At 38.0% G+C, this 21993-nt stretch overlaps 1 protein-coding gene across 1 annotated transcript in view; it reads right to left on the minus strand.

Moving 5' to 3' along the window:
* myo6a (myosin VIa) overlaps positions 1–21993 on the minus strand; it is a 161390-nt gene that overhangs the window by 70836 nt on the left and 68561 nt on the right. Inside the window, exons 13-17 of the mRNA XM_053336497.1 lie at positions 8405–8562; positions 7858–7949; positions 6455–6527; positions 1573–1700; positions 177–272 (exon numbers count right to left, since the gene is read on the minus strand). Coding sequence (XP_053192472.1) covers positions 177–272; positions 1573–1700; positions 6455–6527; positions 7858–7949; positions 8405–8562 — 547 coding nt within the window. The remainder of the gene's footprint in view (positions 1–176; positions 273–1572; positions 1701–6454; positions 6528–7857; positions 7950–8404; positions 8563–21993) is intronic.

Here is a 21993-nt window from a genome sequence, read left to right on the forward strand (position 1 = left end):
AAAACATGCATTGTATATCTCATTTATATAAAACATAGTTTTCATATTTAAAAAAGACATGCTGAGGTGTGTTTTCTACAGTCCGGTGATCAAGGAAAAGGAAATAAATCATTTAACGGGACATTAATTTCAGAGACTGCTGGAGGAAAGCGGAGCAGAGTGTTTTGTCGACGCACCGTCTCGTAGCAAACGGCTCCTGCAAAGTGTCTGATAATAAATCCTTCATCATCCCTCACGTTCCTGTGGACAGCCAGCTTAGACTTCCTGGGTACCTGAGGGACACAAACACACACACACAGTCAATCACATGTATGAACACATATGCACACACACATACAGACACACACATATACACACACAATAAAACACTTAAGACTCAGCAGACTTCCAGAATATGTTTTTTTTTTTTTTTTTTTATTAATTCCCGTTCCTGTCAATCATTCTCGGCTGGAGCTGAAGATTAAGAGTTAGTGTTGGGTAATTTAACTGTCAGCTACACCACATAAGTCTGAGTCTGAATTATTCTTTCTTTCCTGAAGCTTATTGTATTGGCCTGAATATAAAATAATTATAAAACAAACACCACCTTTTTGAAACATTTGTTGACAGATAAAGATTTTCAACATGAGCAGAGGAGAAGTGTGTTACCTTTAAAGTCTCCCTCCACTCAAAAACATGTTTTCATCTTATTATTCCTTCAGTGGGAAGTTTGAGATGTTTGAGTTTCTCTCTGCAGAATGATGTAAGTGCAGAGTTTGTTTTCACATTCATCTGCTGGAGGAGGAAAGTTTCTCTGTGCTCATCTTCAAACTAAAGTTTACAAAGTTTGCACCTACAACAGTTATTGACATCATAACTAGAGTTTGGAGCCAATTGTAGTCCAGCAGTAACTTACACAAGTGTGATGTGGAAACTTGAAGCCTCCAACGCACAAACGTCGATGATAGACTTTACAGTGATGTAAGCAACATCTTCAATCCTCTAGTTTACATTTTATAAACTTTAAATGTAAACTTTTTGTTTGTGTAAAAATCAGACAAAAATTATTTTAGTTTTTTTTTTAAATATCTGGGTATGCATCTGAAAGCATGTCTGGAGCGTTTTAATTAAAATGAATACAGTAATAGTAATCATGCACATTAATTGAATATATGTATTATTTCTATTATTTAATTATATTCTCAAGTTATTACAGGTACAGTATATGTGTTATGTGACTATGACTATAAAGATGTGTTTTATATTATTTCATTGTTTTGTTATGTTGTCATTTATTACCTGCTATGGAGCTGTCTCCACTTATTACTGTCCACAGGAGAAACTGACTAACACATTCATACACACTTCTACTGTATATGCTTATAATTAAATTATAGTGCTTTATTAAATGTTCATATGCTGCTTATAAATGCTAAATAGGATGACTTATGTTAACATGTAACAAGCTATTTTTAGAAACATCTTCGTATTTGAATTTTCCAGATTTTAATCATTTTCCTCTGTCTTTATCTCATCCTGTGAACTTTAAAGGAGCAAATTCAAGTGTCCTTCTCGTGTTTCAGAGTCACTCACAGTCAGGCGGAAGTGGTCCTTGTGTTTGTTGTGAACAGTGTCGGTAAAGTGCTGATCGCTGGGTTGAGGTAGACGGTTCTCTTCGTCCAGGATGTCCAGGATGCCGACCATCTTCGACTCCACCAGGTCTGTAAAGAAACAATGAGAAGCATTAAAATAAAAATAAAAAATACTCCTCTGTGCCTTTAATGAAGCTGTTTGGTATCAGCTGAGGCCACTGGGCATCCAATTAAATCAAGTAGCAGCGATGTACACGATTAAAAATCTAGATGAATGTTCAATTGAATATGAAGAGGAGCGGATATCATCACACTTTCTCTTTGATTCTGTCACAGAAGGTGACGAGAGCAGCGATGATGACACGTAACTATGATTAGTATTATTTAACAGTTACACTTTGAAGGTGACAAAAACAGTTTATTTTATCAGTATCATGACAGGATGAGCCATTTCAGTAGTTCACACTCAGCTGTGAAAGTGTTAAAACACTCTTAGAGCACGACCGATATATCAGTTCAACTATTTTATCAGTCTATCAGAGATATATCTGCCTCATCTCGGTATCAGCATATGTGTATTTGATATTTTTTCTTGATTCAGTCCAATTCAATTACAACCAGGAATAAGTGGATGCATGTATTTGATTGTCCAGCGTACCAACATAGCGTCAACTTGCCATACTACCAAAACTTAAGTAATTTTTAACATGTTTGCTGGAGGACTCTGTAAGGCTGCTCAATTAATCGAAATGTGATCGTGATTATGATTTAGGGGCCAAACGATCTCAAAACTAATAAAAATTGAGGGGAAACGATTTTTAATAATAATGAGATAGCGCTCAATAACAAAGGTTTTATTTTGAAAAGCTTAGACAGGAAGCCGCCGCAGCTCCGTTAGTTTGACCGAAGCTGAAACACACGGCGACATGTGTTGACTGTAAATAAAAGTGCAGAGTTTCCTGTTTACTGACTAATTATTAAAAACCAGGAAGTGATGTGTGAACTATTGTCATGGTAACCAGCTCAGTTCTAATATCTCTGCACATTTTCTGCTGTGTGTTGCGTTAAGCGGCAGATACAATGTTGCTGCTGGGAGGGAAAATGAATTAAACCGAATGAACAAGAAATGTCCAATAATTGCAGCATGTTTCTAATGTTTAAAAAAAATCATTTTAATAATCGTGATTTCAATTTTGACCCAAATAATCGTGATTATGATTTTTTTCCATAATTGAGCAGCCCTAGGACTCTGCACTTGTTATGTTTTATTTGAACGCATCTAAAAGCAGCCTTACAAACGTAGGTGTTGGCAGGAGGTGGACGTTGACAGCCAAAAAACCCAAAAACAATGACTGCTGCTAATTATCAGGCATCCAGTCATTTTTTTTGGGGGGGGGAGACATCACTGACTCTACTGAATCTCAAGCACATACTGGAGATATACCGGCTGACAACAGCTGCTCTACTATTGACATGAAAATACCCTGATGGTGTGTCTGTTGCTACTACAATCCCACAAGATGCATACTTTTTCTTCATGGCTGGTTGTTGCAGTCAGCGGGTTTCAGAGAAAGAAGCATGCAGAGACTAAAGGGGGAAAATACTACTAGAAGTTATAAAAAGTTTTTTAATAGTTTAATGCAAATCCACTGGCTATATAAATGTTCTCTACCTCAGATTTTAATTAAAGAACATTGTCACTTTTATGAGCATATGATTATGTATAATCTCATTCCTCTCTAAAAACCACTATAATATATTATTTGTAATATTTTTTCAGCAAAATCTTTCCCTTTATGTCATCATTTTAAAATGTATGGACATTACGCTGTTATTTTACACTAGCTTACACTGAGTCAGGTTGTTCTTTTGTAACAAGCAGCACAAAAAAAACAAAAAAACACTAGTAAGGAGTAAAAAAGGTCAGTGCGGCAGTGACCTGGCTTCACATCAGAGAGGAAAATGTTATACAAGGTGTCAGAGTAGCAGCAACACTGAGAGGACACAAAGCCGAGGAGGAAATTACGAAAGATGATTCAGTGATTCACACGATGATTCAGTGAGGCTGGTATTGTAGTGAAAAGGATTACCTCCCATTTTAAAAGCAGAAAAAGCCTTTCTGACTAATGTTTCCTGACTCCTACACTCACAAACTCTCTACGCCTAAAGGAAGCGAGGCTGGTGAAAGCCCCCCCTCCGAGTACATTGGATTCAGCTGCCAGATTTTCTCCTAAAAAAAAAAAAACCCAAGGAGAAATCCCCCTCATCCTTTCATTCCCTCTTTCATTCCATCCCCTCATCCAGCCCTCCTCTTGCTCTCAGTCACAGGAAACAGCACCAACACACACACACGGATAATAAATCTCTGGGTTCAATAAAAAAAAGACAGAAAATAAAGAGGAACCTGCTGCATTGACGAGTAAAAAGCAGATGAATGAATGAATGAATGAATAAATGAGCAAATTACAGAGTGAATAAAACTTGATGCACATTACTCTGTTCTATAACATGTAAAACAAAATACAAGCAAATAAATTAAAATGTTGGAATTAGATGGGCAATTATCTACAAGCTCAATTAATGAAGGGATTACTTTACTACATTTGAACTGAAAGAAAACTGATTTCACAAATGAGTGAATAAATGAATGAATTAAGTACAAAACTGAGTGAAAGAAGTGAATAAATGAATAAAATGTGATGAAAAGTGATTAAAAGACATCTAAATGAACACATACACAAATGAGCAAATAAACTGATTGAATTTGATTAACAACACGATGTGCTGAAGGAATTAATGAATGAGTTGATGTGTGAATTTTAAACTGAAAAAACTGAATGGGTGAATAAAGGAAAGAAAGAAAGAAAGAAAGAAAGAAAGAAAGAAAGAAAGAAAGAAAGAAAGAAAGAAAGAAAGAAAGAAAGAAAGAAAGAAAGACTCTAGGCTGGTTTAGACTGACAGAAAAGATGAGTTACTGACAAATTATTATAATAATTATGAAAGAATTGTTGGCATGACAATACTAATGTATAACTGAATGAATGAATGAACAATATTTGTAGATTAGATATACAGCAAATGAATGGATGAATGTAGAATTTATTTGCACAGGAAGAAAATGAATGATTGAAAGAATCTTTGCTTTAATCTTTTTCTAAGTTTTAATTTCTTGCATGCAGTTATGCATCCACTGCCTATAAATATGTCATTTACTGCTTCATCAGGTGTGATTGTCATGTTCTCTGTGAACAAGGAGCAGCTGCTGTTTTTACATCTAACAAACAGGAAACCCAACAAACAAACACATTTTACTAATCTACAGTTTGGAGCCGCTGAACAGAGCTCTTTGCCCTCCAGATGACTCCTCTCTGGTTATAACATGTAGCTGTAACATTTAATATTGATGCTATTTCACACAGACGGAGCTTAAGCAAAAAGCATAATTAACCTCCTTAAACTCTCTTCACCTTACATCTATCTCCCTTCCTGTTTATGGAGTAATGAAGACACATTTCAGACAGGATTCACAAGCTCCGAGGCTTCATCGCTTTGGCTCCTCGTGTCTCTTTACTTAAGCGGTCCGTGAAAAAAGCGCTGAGGCTCCCTGGGTCAAACGGTGGAGAGGCAGCAGCTCTCATAAAAATGAAGGGCTCGGAGCCAGCAGCGTATTAAAGGAAGTAATGAGCAGCACGTTGCCGCTCATGGCTCATAAACACCAACTTTCATTGTAGCCTCATCTTGTATAGCTCAATAAGACTGTAAGCGCTCGACCCCTGAACGTGAAAACTACAAACATGAATGCTACAAACAGCAAACAGCAGCAGAAACTCTCCAAAAAGACAGGCAGAGACTTGTGAAGGGTTTATCAGGACAATCTTTACAAACTACTGCTTGGTTTCAAACCTCAAAGCTTTTTTTGATTGACTATATGATAGAAAATATTAATTTGTAATTATCTTTACTTATTCTTTGATCAAGATAGTTTCTGAAATAAATCTAAAGTTCTTGCATTGCTGCTTGTGTTTTGACAACAATTAAAGAATTTTAAGTTATGACCCGACTATAAAATCATCTGCTGGATGAGTCGATGTTATGGGGAGTGATCCTTTATGTCAGTAAAATAGTCCATCCTAAGTCAATCTACTGCAGTAGATTAGTAGTTCCTCTCTCAACTAGTAGAAGATGTTGTGAACACCTGATTATGCATGAAAAAAAAATACTGTGAAACCGCTTTTATTTTGAAAAATACCGTGATATACATTTTTGGTCATACCACCCAGCACTATTTCAGGGAGGTAAATCCTGTCAGTATGTTATTCATAAAGGTTTTTAAACACTACAGGACATTCAAAACAAGAGAGTAGACCCTAATAGTAACATTAACATTAGAAAGGAAGTGATACAGGATCAATGCAGTATGACTCGTGTACTCATAAAAAACACCAGATCCTCACTTTATAGTCTGGAAGCTACACAGAGAAAGGTTTCATGATGGGTAAATGCACTGCAGGTGTTGAAAATGTTCACAAAGCCCTAAATTAAGTGTTAAATATAAAATATGTCTAATGGGTTTTCATAACTTAAAAAAAGGCTGATTTGTTCCATCGTACTGATGAATTTTCAATGCGTCTAGACATCCAAGCACCATCTGGATATTTTTGAAGGGTAATTTGAAATGTTGACACCGCGAGCGTTACCAAAAATATCTGAAAATGCATAGCTTGAGTATATGAAGCTTTTTGTGTTATTTTTCCCTCTTCAAGCAAATCATAAACATCATCCATCAGTTATAGAAAAAGAGGAACTTTTTTTAATTCAACAATGCAACTCGAGCTGCTCTGAATGCATCATGGTGAGAGAAATTATGAGTGACATCTTCATACCTATGCAGTCCTGATTGTCGACATAGTGAACCTCGTTGACTCCGAGCCCCTCCCTCTGGTACAGCTCTTGCTCCTGGAATGCAAACGAGATATTTCTAATGAGAAGCCATAACGATATTTGCGTGGTGCTCAGCATTCGTCTAATGAGGACGGGGACGGGAGCAGGCTCCAGCGGTACCGCCTGGAGGGCACTGTGGCTCTCTAACAAATAGCAATTTCTGCTATTACACTTTTCACGCTCAATGAGGGATTTAAAGTTACGGCTTTCATGCTGGATGTTGGCAACGGATAATTTAAGGGGGCCGACATCTCTGTGGACGTAAAAGAGGTGTTTTAAGAATAAGATGTCTAAAACAAAAGGCAACAACTGTGACTAAATTATCAAAATCATAGTCAAACACTGTAAAATATTCTTTAAATTGCATTTTACTGATGGTATTTTAATGATGTCACAGTTTTAATAAGTTTTCCAACAAAGTTTAAGCAGATCTGGCTTCAATTTTGCAGGAAGTCTGGCTCATTAAATTTTGGTATTGAGCAAAAATTCTAGTTTCTGCAAATGAACAACAATTACATAACTGTGTAACATCTGTGCCCTCCGTGTTGTGGGTTGATCGGCTTTTCTGTCATAATCCATTAATGTTGAAATTACAGCTGCAAATTACTGCGGCTGCAGCTTTCCAAGGTCAACAACTGCTCGGCCTTGGCAGAAATCTGAACTCTGTCTTCTACAGTAGCTCGTTATTTGGAGACCTCCAATAACAGCTAGAAAAAAATATATATATACATATATTTCTAGCATCATTATTTTCTAAAATGGAAATTGTTCTGTAACACTGTAGACTGGGAGAGGATCAATTTTGATGCCAGCTATTGCTAACGGTCGTTTGGATGCTGAAGAAGTCTGTAAATGGAGAGTTTCATTCAAAAAATAATTTGATGACAATCTAGAGAGAGAAAACAACATTTACAAAAATGTACAAATCACATTCTCTCCTCCATGTTTCTGAAGTTGATTTTGGGGTATAAATAGCAATCAACATAATGCATCCTTTTATATAAAAATGGGGGAAGAACATTTATTGGAATGAAATCCTCTCCCTTTATAAGTTATTGATCATCTAAAAGTTAGGATTTCAAGTTTTTAAGGAGATTTGGGCTCAGTTGTCTGAAAGTTAATACATTAATTCAACAATGAGAAACCCTCAATTTGAAAAAATGATGTCTGTGTTTTTAATAAAGCTTTGAGCCGTCCAGTGAGCGATGTTTGCTTAGATTTGTCTGTTTTTTGTAAGTGCCGGCTGATGGATCTGAGATGGTTGATTTTGTAATTTATTTTTCGCCCCGAATTGAAACTCTGAGTAGATTTTGTATAATGAAACCGATTGAATGACAGCTCTCACCTCTTTCAGGATGCGCTCATTGAAGAACTGCTGCAGTTTCTCATTACAGTAGTTGATGCAGAACTGCTCGAAGCTGTTGTGCTCAAAGTACTCTGCAAAGAAGAAGAAGAAGAAGCAGAAGAAGAAGAAAGAAGCAGCAGAAGATGAGTCAGTCAGTCAGTCAAAGATACAGCATCACAGTTAAAGCAAATGCGACAAGATTCACTGTTTCGGGAAGTTGTGGACTGTATAGACGCCGTTGTGATCTCAGAACAAAACGAACTGTGAGACTCACAGTGTCAGTGTCTCTTTACAAAAACTCCTCTGAGAAACAAACTCAGATGAAACATCTACAGACTTGTACTCGAAATTACATGAAATGATTTGTGAAGCACGCCGACGTCTATTTGTTCTATTCTGAAAAGTTCTGTCATCCCAAAGGAGTCAAATTATTATCTTATATATACACATAATGAAACATATGTTTTCCCCCAAAATTCTTCAACAACAGATGAAACTCATGAATAACCCATGTAAGAGTGATACAAGGTTTTTAGGGGATACTGACCAAAGCCAGCGATGTCCAGGACGCCGATAAAGTTGGCGGAGGATTCGAAGGGGAAGCACTGGTTGACTCTGGTCACAACGTGGTCGAACAGGCGGCTGTACACGGCCTTCGCCAAGGCGTCCCTAGCGTTGTTAGCCTGCTCGACTTTGAGTGGCACTCTGGCAAAAGACACAAAGACAGAGTTTAAATGGTTAGGAGGAGAAAGATGCAGCTTTGTTGTGTTGGAATTGGAAGTATCAGTGAATTTGTATGTGTAAATGTTTGTCTCGTGAGGTTTATTCTTTACTAAAAATGTATATTTTTTTCATTTAACTCTTCTTACTTAGTTGTCGACACTTTAGACAGGATAAAATATCTTAAAATAGCTTGTAAAACATTATATGAGAGTAACAGTACAGTTGAAACACTTGAGTTTGAAGGTGGGGAGTTCCGGTCCTCTGAAATGAGGCCAACGCGGAAGTAACTTAGAACTGCATTCTAGCCACCAGGGGGCGACCGTTTTGGTGTCAAAAGGACTTCCGTCTCTATAAAAGTCAATGGAGAATTCACCAACTTCTCACTTGATTTCTAACCTCAGTAAACGTTTTGCCCTCGCAACCTATCGCAGCCTCCCCGCTCCGCCCATGGCCCCGCCTCATGCCCATATAAGCAGAATCCATGTTTGAATTTTTCCCAGCATGCACCTGAAATTTTCAAGACGGCGCTGCCCAGATTCGAAACTATTGGCTTCTGAGCAGCAGTCCACAAACCAATGGGTGACATCACAAATGTTACGTCCATTTCTTTTATACAGTCTATGGTTTGAAGTGTCAGCTGATGTTGCAGCACTGAGAAGGTTTGAAGTGGAAACGTTTAGGAAAGAAAGCAGTCTAAGTCAAAGCATTGACAACAGCAGTGTTTGTTACAAATAATGTAGCACATTAGCTTCTCTGAGCTTTCAGTCGCATCAGATGCAGTTAATGTGAAAAACTGAATAGAAGAAACTGTTCAAAGCTCCAAAAACCTCTTTGATGTTCGAGGAGTTTGTTGCAAATGCTGTTATCTAAAGGTCAAATGTGTGTTTCCATGCACAAGAAAAAAGCACAATCTGAGCGCTAAAAGCAGTTCAAGTATCATCTGAAGTGCTAAAAGACGCGAAATGTGTTACAGCGAATAAAGAAATATGTTTCTTCTTCTTTACAGATGTCCTCTAGTTCCAGCTTCTCAAATGTGATGACTTGTTACTTTTCTTGCTTTTACATGGAGGATTAATTGAATGTTTTTTGGGTTTCAGACAAAACAACTTTAAAGTACATTTTTGTCAGTATTGTGACACTATATTGACCAAATGATTCATATTTTAATTGAATAAAAAAAATGAACGGATGAATCAAATTGAAATATGATTTAAGTCAGGCAATATCTGACCAAAAAAAGAAGCAATCTTAGAAATAAGACTAAGGATATGACTGCATCTTCTGTTGCTACTATATCAGGTATATCAGGTATTAAGGTTCAATATCCAGCCGTCAAAGCCATAAAGACCCTGTTAATCTTCCTGTAGAGCTGAGGAACCTCTGACCCCAGCTGTCCCTCTTATTGGCTTTTTACTTAATGTTGCTAATAGAGAATTTATCTTCATCCAGAAGTTAAACACATCCAGCTAATTGCCTAAAAAAGAATGCAAACATAAATCTGTCTCTGAAGACAACCTAAAGACCCAAAACTGTGTTCAAACAAACTTGAGCTTTCCTGACTTCCCAAGCAGATAATTGTGTTATTGACAGCTTGAGAAAAGAAGCGATTGGGTGCCAGATAGCGGCCATAAAACCATAACTGAAACCATCACCGGCATCGAGCTCTGTGGATGTATTATAATTGCTTCTGAAGCTGTGTGTGAGAGCGAGGTTCAATAGCAGCAGACATAAAAGGAGTGACCTAGTCGCGGGGAGCAGAGTAAAACGTGCCGCATCAATCTGCAGCACAAGTGAAGTTTCTGCACCAGCTCAACCTCTGGACTTTACTTCGGTGCGGCTGCGGTGCATTCAAGGACACACCAGGAAATTACTCCTCATGAGTGGCACTCTGAGGCTCCCAAAGCTCCCAATAATGACTTCCAAAATATACCTTCCCTCCCTCTCCTTCTCCCTCGGTGACAAATGATCTCCTCTGCACATACATTTTTAGGCCATATGCAGCATCACAGAGGATACTGACGTCTGATCCCTGCGAGCGCCTCTGCTGTTATTTTACAAACACATTACGCTGTGACAGGCCGACCTCCTGTGTGAAGGGCAAGAACCGCTGAGGCTGCGATCTGTAATTCACTTTTCCATCAGCATCCCCGTCAGACTTCGCTATGTTCTTGTATACATTATGTATAGTTCACATTTATATTCAACTGTAGATGTGAGCGAGGCTTTAACAGCTGTGTTTACCTGTCAAATACTTCCACAACCCACGTGAATAAAGACAATACATTTTCAGGCCCGAGCTTGCCGTGTGTTCTGTATGTGTGTGTGTGTGTGTGTGGAGGGGGGGGAATATTTGTTTACATACATTCAATCTCACCTGGAAGAAATCTTTTATTTATCTTTGGATTCTTATTATTTCAGTTTATATTGTGAGGGGGATTGCTTTTAAAGATTTATTGTTCGTTTTTGTATGGAGGTGAATTCGTTGTGTCCTTGGGTTGTTGATTGTTTAGCACATACACACTTATACCTACATGTTAACCACAGAACCATTGTTCATTGTCCATTTCTTTTGTTTTTTGGTCTCATTCGACTACTTGCTCATGACATTTCGGACATCTCAGGTCATGTCCACATCTCTTTCACTAGATAAATACACCCACCTTTGCAAGAGTGTAATTCTCTTTTCCTCTAAGTTTATTAAAGAATCCTCAAGACATTTTTGTCTGCTCTGTTTCTTCTCACTGAGGTAAATGTTTTCCACCAGATGTATCAGAAGCAAATGATCACGGCTTCAACATCCCATCCTGAACTCATTCATAGAAGATGAAACATTTAACTGGATGATTACAGCTTTTTTCAGAAAACCCAAATCAGACCTGCAAACACTAAGGGTGTTTTGGTATAAGCTCTTATCAAACACAACACGTTCATGGCTGCATGATGCAGGTGCCTGTGTTTTAGCATGGAGGGGTGGAGGTCACCATTGGAGAATCAGGTGCAGCTCTGTCAGCACTAGACACTAATTTATCCCCCATCAAGTGCTGAATTGGCAGCCACACACTTGTAATTACTTGGCACCTCTAGAGGAGAAGCTGGCACATGAGCTGCTTTCTTTCAACATACAAAGTAGTTGCATTAAACTTTAAGCAGCTAGCTAATGGAAAGTAGGCTTCTCTGTGCAACTTGTGGGCTGTATGATGAGTGAAAGAAATGCACTGCCACTCTGAAAATCTGGTAATATGGCCATCAAGAAGCAATAAACAAGAATTGTTTTATTTTTATTGGTATTCATATTTGAAATTGAAGCAGTATTCATTGACTGCTATGATAATAAAAAAAAGGAAGCATAGCCACAGCTACACACCAGGACTCAACTGAAAAGCTGCATAAAGTATAAGAATATGAGATAATATAGATAGATATTGGGAGTTTTTAACTGTAAATCATGTAAAGATATTCCAGCAGAGCCTCAGATTATAAATATAAATCTAATGTGCACACCCCTTTAATTATAAATCCAGAAAGATATTTCACCTGCAAGGTGCTCTCTAAAGTTTTAGATTGTTTTATCTTCTGCATTTATCACTGTAATTTATGCATTTTACGCACATTTTACAAGGTAGGAAAGTTTAGTCTTGACCTTGGTGTTAAAGACAATCTTTACTAAAGTCTACTATCTAATTCACTCTTGTAGCTTTCAACTGCGGCTCACAAACTCAACTTATTATTATTTTGTCAAACTTTAGAATTGATTTTTAAGACGACCTTTGTAAATGAAATTATTATTCACATAAAACATTTTACTGTTTTATGTTGATGAAGCTCAAATGACACAGGTTATATGCAAATACCACACTTAGCGTTGTAGCTCTCAGCATTATAATGAAACTGTGACACAGAGACAGTGGAAATGATTCAGCAGCAAGTTACAGCCACACACAGAGCGAGTCTTAAAGTCTGACTTATCGTACATCAACACTCTCACAGCTCTTCACCTCCTCCTCCTCCATCCCCTCCTCTCCCCTCCCCCTCCCCCTCCGCAATACCTGACATGTTTAATTCATGCCGCCGGCTCCTCCGAGCTGCAGCGCCGCAGCCAGAGGTTTTTAATGCAGCGGTGAGGCCTTCTCATTTAAAAAACCAAGAGGTCTAAATGCCAGGGCAGCATAATGTCAGAACACTAATCATACAAGTAGTCTAATATGTATTCCCCATGAGCCTCGGCATCCTGAATGTTTTTTTTTCTCTCTCTCGCAGTGTGATTACTGATGTTGCCGCTTTGTAGCAATTGTGCTCTCTGAAGACGCCTGCTGGTCTGCAGCTGCTCCCTGGCTGCATCCTCAAACACGCCACATGGGAGGAAAAAAGGACTTTGAAATAGACTTTAAAGCCATCAGATGAATGTTTATAATACAGAGACACTTGAGGTTTGTGCTAAAATATTCTGATTCTGTTCTGCTGCAAAAATATACACATTGAATTGAATTAATTTTTAATATAATGACAAAATGATTTCAATTTGTCTGTTGGTTGCTTATCTGTTTATTTAGGCTTTAAATATTTAACTGTATTTTATGTTTTTTATTCGTGCTATGTGTTAGTACATAAACACAGACAAAACCTAACAAAACATCAATAATAATATTAAAATAATAATAAAAATTATTAATAATGCAAGCTATTGTAACCACAATTGTATTTTAAATTAAAGCACTTTGGTCAACACCTGTTGTTTTTAATCAGCTCTATAGAATACATTTGACTTTACAGCACCAAGCTACTGCTCTTTATAGTTCATCTACATGTTTGAGATGAGACTGCATCCAGTCTATACCAATTAATTCAAATTAAATCCATTTATTGTTATTTTACTATTCATTTCTGCAAGGCATAATGAAAAAATGTTTCTCTGGGCATCAAAGTGCAAGGTGACATAACTTGAATAACACTATAAAACGCAGACATTGCAGCAAAAAAACAAAACAATAGAAGATTCAATTAAATAACAAATCATTAAATAGCATATTTTTCTTATAATTTTTGCCCTCCATCTAGTTTGCCACTAAAAAAGACCTTAATTTTTAGAGAAAAACAACCCAAAAACGAGCAGATCTGGAAACGACTGTCTTGTGTTTTTTAGTTAACTGTGGGACAAATCAGTATTTTATACTTGAAACAGCAAAATATGTAAAACATGAAACACATTTGTGAGAAAAAGTTTCCCATTGGTCAGCATTACAGCGGCAGAATGTCACAAAAGAGACCCCAAACATGACAACTGATTAAACCTGCGTGATTTTATCCAACTGTCGACACCATCTGGGACAAACTGGATCATAATACTCATGGCACCAAAATCATAATTACATTTAACCCAACAGCTGTATTTTAACCCCCTCCAGATTCTCCACAAACTTTAAATACAATGCTACGACCCAACATTAGGAGTGCAAGCATGTCTGCTGTCAGCTACTGCCTGAACACGAGAACTGTGTAACCTCGTATATGTTTTGCTGCTACAGAGGAAAATAAATGATCTTGTTAACTGGAGTAAAGCCCCTCTGCACCCGCCCATCGATCTGGAGCTTGTTTCCTGCTCCCTTGTCGAGGAAATAATGTTGTTTTAGACGTGTGTGTGTGCGTGTGTGTGTGTGTGAGAATGTGTGTGGTTTTATGTTGTGAAATGTATGGCGGTGGACGGAGGCACCTAGCTCGTTAGCCGGAGAGCTAATATCTGCAGGGTGTTTCTACTTGTATATCACTGTTTTGTTGTGGTGGACATTGAGATTAGTGGGAGAGAGGCAACTGTGAAAAAATGTCACATCCACACACAAAAATCATCCACAGGCTTTTAGAGGCAACTGTCATCATTGACATTGGGCAATCAACCTGTCAATCAGGACGTAGCCACGCCCTAATACATACCCTGCTTTATCGTCAAATATAAAATCAGGGAGGCCAAAATTTCACAAATGAACATCATACTGCATTGAAGAAGGCTTTAAACTAGCGATTGAGACCATAAACACATTTTGAAAACGTTTACTGAGGTTAGAAATCAAGTGAGAAGTTGGTGAATTCTCCATTGACTTGTATTGAGACGGAAGTCCTTTTGACACCAAAACGGTCGCCCCCTGGTGGCCATTTGATAGAATGCAGTTCTAAGTTACTTCCGCGTTGGCCTCATTTCAGAGGACCAGAACTCCCCGCCTCGGTGCAACCCGTTCGCTCATTAGCATAAATTAATGAACACATGTTAATTGCATCACAATTCTTACATATAGGAGCTTTAAGCCTTAAAAGCATCAGAAGTTCCTGACAGCGCTGGCGGCACAGTGAGTCAGCTTGTTGACTCGTAATTAGACAACTGAGGTTCAGGAAGTTCATCGTGCATTTAGTGCGTTATTTATTTGAATTATTCTGCAACTGCATCACACTGTATTTATATTCTATTACTGAGTCATGATGACCTGCAACAATAAACGAATGAGACTCGTTCCATTCACTTAAACGACTTCTGAATAATGAGGGCATTTTTTATCCATGTGTTCAGAGCAATAATCATATCAGGAAGAGGAGGAAGTGTGTTAGCTTGCAGACTTAAATGGTCTGAGAACCTTTTGATAATAATAAGCTGTCACTTAATCCCACTGCCAGGAAAGATAAGAGGTTCTCTCAACTCTTAACACCAGAAACAGAGTTGATGTTGGATGATTCAGCAGAATTAGATATCTGAGCGTGGCAGGTAAAGTATGGTTAAAGTATGGAGAGATTATGGTGAGACACCCCTATTTTTAGAAATAAAAGTCCCATTAATTGTTCCCATAGACGGATTAGGGTTAGTCAGGTTTGGATCAGCATTAAACTTTCCTGGTTACATCATCACAACAAAAGATGAACATCTACGTCAGAAAATATGTGATTCTTTAACCCTCCTGTTGTCCTCGAGTGATGGAAGGAAGGAATGGAGGGAGGGAAGGAGGGAAAGGAGGGAGGAAGGAAGAAAAGGAGGGAGGAAGAAGGAAAGGAGGGAGGGAGGAAGAAGGAAGGAAGGAAAGGAGGACAGAGGAGAGAAGAAAGAAGGAAGGAAGGAAAAAAGGGCAGAGGAGAGAATAAAGAAGGAACGGGGGAAAGAAGGACAGAGGAGAGAAGAAAGAAGGAAGGAAGGAAAGAAGGACAGAGGAGAGAAGAATGAAGAAAGAAGGAAGGAAAGGAAGGAAAGAAGGTCAGAGGAAAGAAGGGCAGAGGAGAGAAGAAAGAAGGAAGGAAGGAAGAAGGGAAGGGAAGGAAAGAAGAAGGAGGGAGGAAGGACAGAAGGAAGGAAGAAAGGGGGATGGAGGAAGTAAAGAAGGAAGGGAGGAAAGAGAGGAAGGAAAGAAAGAGAGAAGGAGGGAGGAAGGACAGACGGGAGGACGACACAAAGGTTAATCAAAAGCTGAAGATACAAAACTGTAGATGTAAAAATTACAACTTTAGTAAAATGTGCTCTTGTGTCCTGACTGAATTAGTTCAGATTTAATTTCTGGGGGACTTTTGAGTGAATTCAGCAATTATAGCGCCACATTTAGTCTTGATTTCATTACGCTCTGATTTGTGCCTCTGGCTTGCTTCTTCTGTGTGTAACAACAGACACTGGGGATCATGGATATTGTAGTATTGTTAACTGTCTCCCAAAATCACAAACAAAATATTATTTGTCTCAGAAACAAAATTGTGTAATAATATAAACCCTACAGGACCATTACATTATCCACAAGCAGCTTGAGTTTCTATGTTCAATATCCTCAAGGACATAGTTTAAAGAAAAGTTTGAAATAGGCTTACAGAACCAGCAGCCCTTCGTACTTTATTACTCTATTCCCTTCTGTTCATACTGGATATTAAAACATCCATCTCAAATGTGCTTTCAAAATAAGAGATGGGGGCCAAAATCCACGGTGAGTCCACACACAGTCATTTTATGTTATTATGTTCGTTTTCTCCCTGAAATGAGTCGACAACAAATACAGTACATTCATCAGATGTCGTTAAATCTTCAAGAATCCAGTAAAAATGTTCAATTATCCACCCTTTCCTCCATCTCTTCCTCGTCTCCTTCTTTTACTCTTTGTCTCTTAATCAATTACTTCCTTTCAACTTCTCTTCCTCGCGTCTTTTCTCCCTCAATAAGTATGTTTCCATGCACACACTGAGTTGCTTAGAGAAATCAGGCGATGCATTAACTTGCATGTAAATGCACTGAGCGTCGCTTCCCAAAATTTCAATTTGTGTTACTGTCATGGCAAATAATAACATTCCTGTTTCCCAAAGAGAAAATAACACACACATAAGGGAAACATAAAGACAAATATCAGATGTAATTCTCTCTCTCTTTCTAAATCCCATCCATGGCCATCTCCGTCTCTCTCTCTCTCTCTGTCTTTATTTCCTCGCTCTTTCTGCATCTCTCTCCCTCTCTCTCTCTCTGCCCCACACACAGCGCCATCTGCACAGCACTTCCTGCTTACATAACCCAGACAAATAAATAACCAGCTTAGGTGATGCAGCCGGCTGGCGGGAGTCCAACCTGCTGCCTCACTGTTCTTATTTTATCCGCGACCGACTGTAAAAATTAAAGCAATTATCTGTGAAATGTTGCAGATAAATAAGTGACTGAATGGATTTGAGTTTGTCACCAGCAACACTAACTCAACTTTTATCCAATTTAGGGGAAAAAGGCATCATTATCTGCTGCTCTAATACTGATATTTTGGTAGCTCTGGTTGTTCTTTTCATATAGTTAAGTCACATTTCCAGCTTGTTTTTAGAAGTAGCGACTGGCAGTGATAAAAGACATATGATCGTCACAGCAACAAGTTATTAGCATGTTAAATCTGGGTAGATACTATATGTATTAAACCAGATTTTAACTCTTAAATTTTTCATTTGATCTTCAGTTATAGGGAACAATCAACAACCTGACTGTTGCAGCTCCTCAATCTGATTTTATTCAGATATGAGTTGAGATATAAGCCTTGTGGTATCTGAATCTTGCTCACTTTTAGTCAGTGGGGAGTTAAAGACTCTGTTTGCCATTTTAATAACGATGAAATGACGTGATATGATCTGTACCAGATATAGATATATATCATTATCTCTGAAACCTCCATCACATTTGTTAAGTTTTCTTCAGTATCATCAAAGTATCAAAGTAATCCAGGGATCGTTTCAGTCTGTACGTTCATAGCTACACTGCAAACAGAAGCTGCTAATAGCTAATTTAGGGGACTAAATCATCAGATCAGTAAAAACATTTTTGTGTTTGAAGGACAAAAATAAAAGTCCAGATGGTATTTAAACGAAAAGGAGAAACAGCAAATCACTGATGCTGTAATTATTACTGAGGAGGGGGTACAACATTTCTCACATACACACACCTTTGATTTTGTGTATATACAAACTTGTATTATGAGTGTTTCTGAAACTGAAGACAGCATTTCCTTTATAACTCGTGGTCTAATTGTGCCACGTCCCATCAGCCCTCCATCTCCCTGAAGGGGAACAAACATGTTAGAAACCTTTTTCTTTTTTTTTCTCCATCATTTCAACCATCTGCCACCACCACAAAGTCTGCTGCCTCTTATTTTCCTTTCTTTCCAGTCAAAAGGTTTTTCTTTTTGGCTTTAATGGTGAGAATAAACATGTTGGAAGTGATTTTTCCCATCAGCTTTTCAGTCCTACCACCATCTGGCCTCAGCAGGAACTCTGAAAGTTGTAGGTCTGTATGCATAGGAAGAACAGTGACATTTTTACTGTTGGATGCTATGAGGCAATACAGCAGATTTCCTTCTACATCTAACAAAAAAAAATGCAGCGTAGACATTTTATAACTCATTTTTCTTGTCGGTAATCCTTCACCAGCAGGTCATAAGCTGTCCTAATAATTTGCTTTCTTCTATCTAATTGTACATTCAGCCACATACAGATGAAATGCTTCTCATAGCACGTTTAATCTGGGGGAAAAGAAACCAAACAAATCTGGTAAAAGCGGAGGAGTTAGGTGCTACCGGGATCCGTCAGATACGTGTCTGTTCACCGGGAGTGTTTCTGACAGGCAGGGGCAACGTCAACTGACGCTTTGAGACACAGACCAGAGGAGACAGGAAGCAGCTATTAATTCATCTTCCTCGGTTCTTCTCTCCACAGATGAAAGCGGAGAAATCAACATTAGCGTAGGAGGTTTGAAATTGAAGGCGAGTGGCTTGGCATTCAGGCTGTGTGCGCCGGGGCCGAGCTGCCAGCAAAACAATCACAGGCTTCAGAGCGACCGGGTTCGGGCTAGATGCAGGCAGGGAGTTGGCTTTAGATGGAGGGGCGTGTCTGAGTCTGTCTGCAGGGGAAGTTTATTTACAAAGCAGATTACCACTTTAAAAAATGAAAAATGCTCAAAATAAATGAAAAGAAATAAGAATAAGCTGATATACTGTATATAGGTGAATTACAAATAAGGGTTGGTAAGATGAGCAATTAAAAAATATCTTAAAAATTGTCTTTAAAGCAGCACCAGGTTTGTTAAAATGTACATTTTGTAGTTTTGTTGGAGTAAAATTGAATGCTCCTGAAAATGTCAAATGGTGTAACCACAAAAGAATGATAAATATTCAATATTTTATCTACCTACAGTGTATTTGTATGCGTGTTCTTATACAAACAATTATTAATTATTTTTCTTTAATTGAGAATTTAGTGTTTTTAAGCAAGTTCAATTATTTGGAACAGTTTTCATGGTTACACCACCAAGACATTTTTGCCATAATCCTCTAATATATTCTCTCAAAATGGATTAAAGGCAGAAATTTTATGCTGAGTCCACAAAAAAAGAACATCTGCAAGTTATTCATACCTTTATTTCCTTAAATTTGACTAAACCACATGGACACAAAAAAACACCCCATTGATCCATACGTGAGCTGATGTTGGACTTCTGTAGCTCTTTCTTCCAGGAGTTCTCCACGATTGAATTACACTACTGGGTCAAACTAAAATCTATTAAACAGGCCTGTGAATCGGCCTCCTGGTTGTCTGGATATGAGTGTCGTATTATTTTCTCATTACTGCCTGCTGCTGTGTTGTTGTGTCTCTGCCCTCGCACCTCGACTTCTTCATCACACTGAGGATGAAGTTATTAACGGCCTTGAACTCTTCATGAAAGAGCAGCGTGGTCTGATGGAGGGTTTGTTTAGGTATCGGTTCCCTCCAGCGCTGACCTGAGATAACTTCTAATACCTGTAGCTCTCCCTCGGTGTTGTGAAGTGGGCCATAAAAAAAACGCTATAATATTCCTCCTCCTTCTCCTCCTTGTTAACGCTTCATAAGTTCACATTTATCTTATTAAACTGGAGCCGACTGGTAAAGCTGTGAATAGGAAAAGCTGCCTTCATGGTTATAGACGCTTCATTTTGTGCCTTTTCAAGCTTGACTCAATCAACTCAAGCATTCCTTAAACTTTAATTACAGCCACTCAGAAGAATAGGAAACGCTTGTGTAAATCAAGAGTTAGAGACCAGATGTTTGCTTTGGAGATAGTTTGGTCAAATTAGTTTCTCGAGTGCAAGATGACACCCTGAAAACCAACTTAATATGATTAATATACAGCAAATTTAACTAAAGATTAAAAAAGGTGACCCACTTCTCATCACCACAGGGTTAGATTACTAATTAAGTGTCCACTTTCAGGTTTCCGTCCTGAAGCTAAGAGCTAGAGGTAGCATAAATTAAAATAAAACAAATTGACCCCGTCTGTTTTGACTGTTCCTTCCTTCCTTCCTTCCTTCCCTCCTTTCCTTCCTCCCTCCTTTCCTTGCTTCTTGCTCCTTCCTTCCTTCCTTCCTTCCTTCCTACCTCCTTACCTTCCTTCTTCCTCCCTCCCTTCCTTCCTCCCTCCCTTCATTCTTTCCTTTCCCTCCTTCCTTCCTCCCTTCGTCCCTCCTTCCTTTCCTTCCTTCTTTCCTTTCCCTCCTTCCTTCCTTCCTCCCTCCTTTCCTTCCTTCTTCCTCCCTCCCTTCCTTCCTCCCTCCTTTCCTCCCTTCCTTGACTCGAGGACAACAGGAGGGTTAAGAGAAAAAGCTCTAAAAAGCTGCTGTACATGACTTGCTTAGTATCAAATAACAAACAGACACAGTTAGCTGTAGACTAGCTGGTTAATATAGTGGAGCATTTAGCAGCTAAAGAGCCAGATATTTCATTCAAGAGTTGGTAGAAAGTAAAAACAGAGCTAAAAGAGAGAGAATAATGGACTGTGATTCACCAGGTGGACCGAAACACGACTCAAAACGAATGATAATGTTGTTCGGTAACTGTTAGATGTAGAAATAAGCAACGGTTTGCTAACGCTAAAGCTAAACAAATCAACTTAAAAGGTGATATGTCAGTGTTGCGTTCACTGCTGCTTAAAAAAAGGACAAAAAAAACAGTTATTGCAAGTTTAAAGAATGAAAAACTACTTTCACATCTCCTTGATTGTCCTTTTCAGTAAAGTTACGAAAACTATTGGATTTGCTCTCCTCAATTCCAAATTTGGTCTAATGATCTGATCTGAGCACTTAGTTTTAAATGTACTGATGGCTTAATTTTCCTTACTTGTTGTTGGCGCAAGTTAGATTGAAACTACTGATGCCTGCAATTATTTAATGATTTTCCCTTTGTTCTGCACACACCCAATCTAAATTTCTCCCCAGTGTCTATTATTTATCCTTTTTTAAAAACTCGTAATCTGTTCTTGATCCTTTGCACACAGAGCTGGATCAAAATTATGAGGTAGCGGTCCATCATATTCATATGAATCTCATATCAGAGTCAAAACTAGAACTAGGATCCATATTTCTTAATTTCTCTCTCTCTTAACATCACATCCAATATCTAATTTTGAGGTAGAAAGGTATGAAAAACAAATCAACGTCACTGTAGAGTACACAAGATAACATGTTAAGAAGTCAAGAAATACCACCAGTTAACTTTTGACAAGGCACACCTGTTTTAATTAAAGGTGTCGACCTATAATTAAAACAAAATTAAAAAAAAAAATAGAATAAGCAGTTAATATATAAATAAACTATTTTATTTTATTTTATTTATTATATATGCTTTTGTTATTATTATTATTATTATTTGTTATACTGTTATTATTATTATATATCTTTATTTTCTTCCCTACAGTGGGTGGGAAGGGATAACGGGTAACTATGGTTACCGTTCTGGCTTATGCTAAACTTGTTGTCTTTCTCAACATACACTTTGTAAGACAGACTTATAATGCCTCTCAACAAGATTATTTGGGTACATTGTGTATGTGTCAACTATTGATGTATGTATTGGAAAATCTAATAAAAAATATTTATTAAAAAAAAAAAAAAAAGGTGATGACCTCATGAAACT

This window comes from Scomber japonicus, chromosome 17 (genome assembly GCF_027409825.1).
Source record: "Scomber japonicus isolate fScoJap1 chromosome 17, fScoJap1.pri, whole genome shotgun sequence".
Taxonomy (NCBI): Eukaryota; Metazoa; Chordata; class Actinopteri; order Scombriformes; family Scombridae; genus Scomber; species Scomber japonicus.